The sequence below is a fragment of the Charadrius vociferus genome, unplaced genomic scaffold, assembly GCF_000708025.1.
Source record: "Charadrius vociferus isolate BGI_N301 unplaced genomic scaffold, ASM70802v2 scaffold661, whole genome shotgun sequence".
In the NCBI taxonomy this organism is placed as follows: Eukaryota; Metazoa; Chordata; class Aves; order Charadriiformes; family Charadriidae; genus Charadrius; species Charadrius vociferus.
This window is the reverse complement of record NW_009647002.1, coordinates 385,330-388,700: the sequence shown is the minus strand read 5'-3', so window position 1 is coordinate 388,700 and position 3,371 is coordinate 385,330. Positions and strand designations below refer to the sequence as shown.

Sequence of the window (3,371 nt, the reverse complement as noted above, 5' to 3'; positions counted from 1 at the left end):
CTGCTTGCCTCTGCCCCGAAAAAGCCAAAGCAGCCTCTCGAAGGTGCTGGAAGGAGCAGCGCGGGCAGGTCGCTGGTTAACCGCAGCGGCAGTCGCACTGCGCGGGTGCCATATAAGGCTGGTGGCGGCGAGAGCCACCCCGGCTGCCATGGCAATTCTCAAACCTCAGCACGGAGCTGGAGGAAGGGGTTGGAGGGACGGGGGAAGGAGATGAGTGCAGATGTTTCATCTCAACCATCCTCTGCACTGCCGAGGGGGAAGGGAGGGGACGGGACGGTGTCGGGGAGAGCGGGGTGATGCCAGCGGCAGCGCAGGGATGAGCGGGGCAGCGCTCGGGGTGGGCCAGGGGACGGGTGCTGCGTGCGCTCTGCAGCCCATCGGTGCTCACAGCGCTGAGCACTGCGCCCGGGGAGGGACAGCCTGGGGACAGGGGAAGCTACACTTTTCTACCTGAGCTCCAAACATCACAGTTTCTTTTGGGAGGATTTGGCTGTGAAGATGTGGAGCGGGGACCTTCGGCTCTCCTGAGCGGTTTATTCCCATGATATTTGTCCCTCTCCAGTTGCGGAGCATCCCTGCTTTCTAACTTGGGTCTGTCGGGCTCCAGCTTCCAGCTGGTGGTTTTTGTTCTGCCTCCCTCTGCCAGATGAAAGAGCTCCTCGCTCGCTGCGTTTCCCCGAGAAGGTCTGCGGTGCGGTCGAGTCACCTCTCGGTGCTTGCGAAGGCGGGCAGACGGGTCCTTTAACGCCCCTGCTGCAAGGGATTTTTCCTCAGCCCTCGCGCTGCTTCTGTGGCTTTTCTGTAGCCTTTCCAATTTCTTAACGTTGTTTTCAATATGTGGGTGCCAAAAGGGCAAATAGTACTCAGGCAGCGGTCTGGAAAGCCGTATGCAATGAGATAAAATCAGCTCTCGACTCTGGTTGATTCCCCGTCTCGTGTCCGATTACCCCATGGCGTCGCGATTAGCCCATGGCACGCAGCGCTGTGCTCGGGGCTTGCTTCGGGTCGCGTTCCATCCCGCTCAGGTGTCGTTCTGGCCCCCCCGCTAACTCTGTGCTCTCCGCTTGCAGAACGGGGGGGACGGAGGGGAGGGCAGCGACGCGGCCGCCCACCCGCGCTGAGCCATTCCCTCCTCTCTTTTCCAGAGGAAGAGCTGGAAGCGCCGGTACTTCGTTCTGGATGAATTTTCCATCAGTTACTACAAGAGTGAGCAGGTGAGCAGCCCCCGCCTGGGCCTGGCTGAGGGGCTGCCGCGCTCCCGTGCTGGCGCGGGGGCTCCATGGGAGGCACATCCCGGCACTGCCGGCCCCCGGCGCCAGCCAAGCCCGTCATCGTCTCCTCTCATCTCCGCAGGACAAGGAGCCCTTGCGTTCCATTCTCCTGAGGGACGTCTGCAAGACCCACGAGTGCCTCGTCAAGTCTGGGTAATGCTCCCGTCCCTGTTTCCCCAGACCGCAGCTCCCGCCGGAGCCCCAGGTTGTGCCGGGGCCGGAGCAGCCGACGGGGACTGCGGCTGCTGCTGGGAGCAGCTCCCGGAGGAGGGCAGGAAGGGAACTCGGCTCCCTCCTTCGGGGAGGTGTTGGACAGGCGTCCTCCTCCTGTCTCCGCGGGTTAAGGAGGCCGAGGCCCTGCGCGTGTGGCGGAAGAACAAAGGTGTTCACAGAGCCGCAGACAGGCGTCTTCCTTAAACGAGCACAGCTGGCTGCACAGCTGGCTGCACAGCCTCTCGGGAACAGTCTATTGCAGCCGATGCTGATAAAATCCAAGTGACTTGAGGACTTGCAATGAAAAATGAACTAAGAAAACAAAGCTCTTTGGCTAAAGTGAAAATATAGTTTAATATATCTTTGAATCGTTTGTTCTTAAGAAGCAATAGGAAGTTCACAATTAAAATGGACTGTAAATGAGGTGGGTTACGGGTCTGGGAGTGGCGGGGGTTTGCCTGCAGGCGGCAGGAGCCGAGTGTGTGCAGCTGAAGACGGTGGTCTCTGGGGAGCTGGGCTCGTCTTCTCAAAATCCCCATGAGGTCCCAGGTTGGCCTTGAGGACGTTTTCCCCAGCACACTCAGAGATGAGGGCAAATATGGATGTTTTTCCATCCACGCTGACTGCTGGGTAGCGACCGTCTCTCTCTTGCTGTTCCTAGTGACCTCCTGATGCGGGACAACCTCTTCGAAATCATAACCAGCTCCAGGACCTTCTACATCCAGGTGAGGCGCCCGGGGCGCGTTCGCTTTGCTGCGCGGTCAGTTCAGCTCCTGCGAAGGGGCTGTTCGCCCGCGGTGCGGCACGGCGGCCGACACCGCCGCAGGAGTCTGTAGGAGCTTCGCCCGGCGCGGGAGAGCTGCGGGGCGGTTTCACTTCTCCCCTCGGGCTTATTTCTGATGGTGGCTGTTTGTGCGAGAGGAAGGAGCCGAGGCAGCAGCACAGGGTGATCCGAGGAGCATTTTTTCCTTAAATGCTTTATCTATTCCTGATATGAAAATGCTGCCGTGTGGAGAGTGGCTCCCCTTCTGCGGGGGGAGCTGGGGTAGTAGCAAATAATAATACTAATAAATTAGTAGCAAATACCCTGGGAAGGGTGGTAGCCCGTCCGTCTGTGCGTCCACGCTTCCCTGCGGCAGGGATGTGGCCCGGCCGCACCGGGGGTGTGCGGAAGGCAAAGCCTGACCGGGGCTGGCGTGTGTTGCAGGCAGACAGCCCGGAGGACATGCACAGCTGGATCCGAGTGATCACGGGGGCAGTCCAGGCCCTGAAAACCCGCCCGAGGGTAGGTCATGTCCCTTCTGCTTCATAGTTAGTGCCAAATGAAGATCACGGCAATGTACAAGATGTGTATTTGGTGGCCCGGGTAAGCGCTCGGCTAGCCCGTTCCCAGGGTGAGGTCCCTGCCCTCCCCGGGTTCGTTTGCCAACCGCGGGAAAAGTTTCCTTGAAAAAGACGGCGAAGTGAGATTCAGCCCCCGGGCTGGACCTGCGTGAACCCCGCTCCGCTCCGAGGCACGAGCGAGAGGCTACCTGGTGGCAAAGGGCTGTTGAATTCAGACTTTCATTTTGCTTTGGGTTTTTTGGGTTTTTTTTTGTTTGTTTTTTTTTTTTTTCCCCTTTCTGCAGAGCGTGTAAAGGGCCCCAGGGCTCTGCAGATCACTCGCAGCAGTTGCACACAGGGAAACCCAAGCCCAGCCAGCGCTCACTGTGTGTCTGTCCTTGCAGGAGATGTCCTTCATGAGATCCACCTCCATGGTCAGGCCCGGGGGCTCGGCGGCCCCCTCCCAGCAGAGGCAGGCGGAGGAGAGGCGAGCGCTGTGCAAAGCCCCCTCCGCCTCCTCCTGGCAGCCCTGGACGCCAGTGCCGCAGGCGGAGGGCAAACAGC

The 3,371-nt window shown here is 59.8% G+C and overlaps 1 protein-coding gene across 1 annotated transcript in view; it reads left to right on the top strand.

The window, feature by feature from the left end:
- The window catches only part of PLEKHA2 (pleckstrin homology domain containing, family A (phosphoinositide binding specific) member 2), a 16,173-nt gene that overhangs the window by 9,722 nt on the left and 3,080 nt on the right, over positions 1-3,371 (top strand). Inside the window, exons 6-11 of the mRNA XM_009895417.1 lie at positions 1,071-1,114; positions 1,148-1,214; positions 1,354-1,424; positions 2,146-2,209; positions 2,692-2,769; positions 3,212-3,362. Coding sequence (XP_009893719.1) covers positions 1,071-1,114; positions 1,148-1,214; positions 1,354-1,424; positions 2,146-2,209; positions 2,692-2,769; positions 3,212-3,362 — 475 coding nt within the window. The remainder of the gene's footprint in view (positions 1-1,070; positions 1,115-1,147; positions 1,215-1,353; positions 1,425-2,145; positions 2,210-2,691; positions 2,770-3,211; positions 3,363-3,371) is intronic.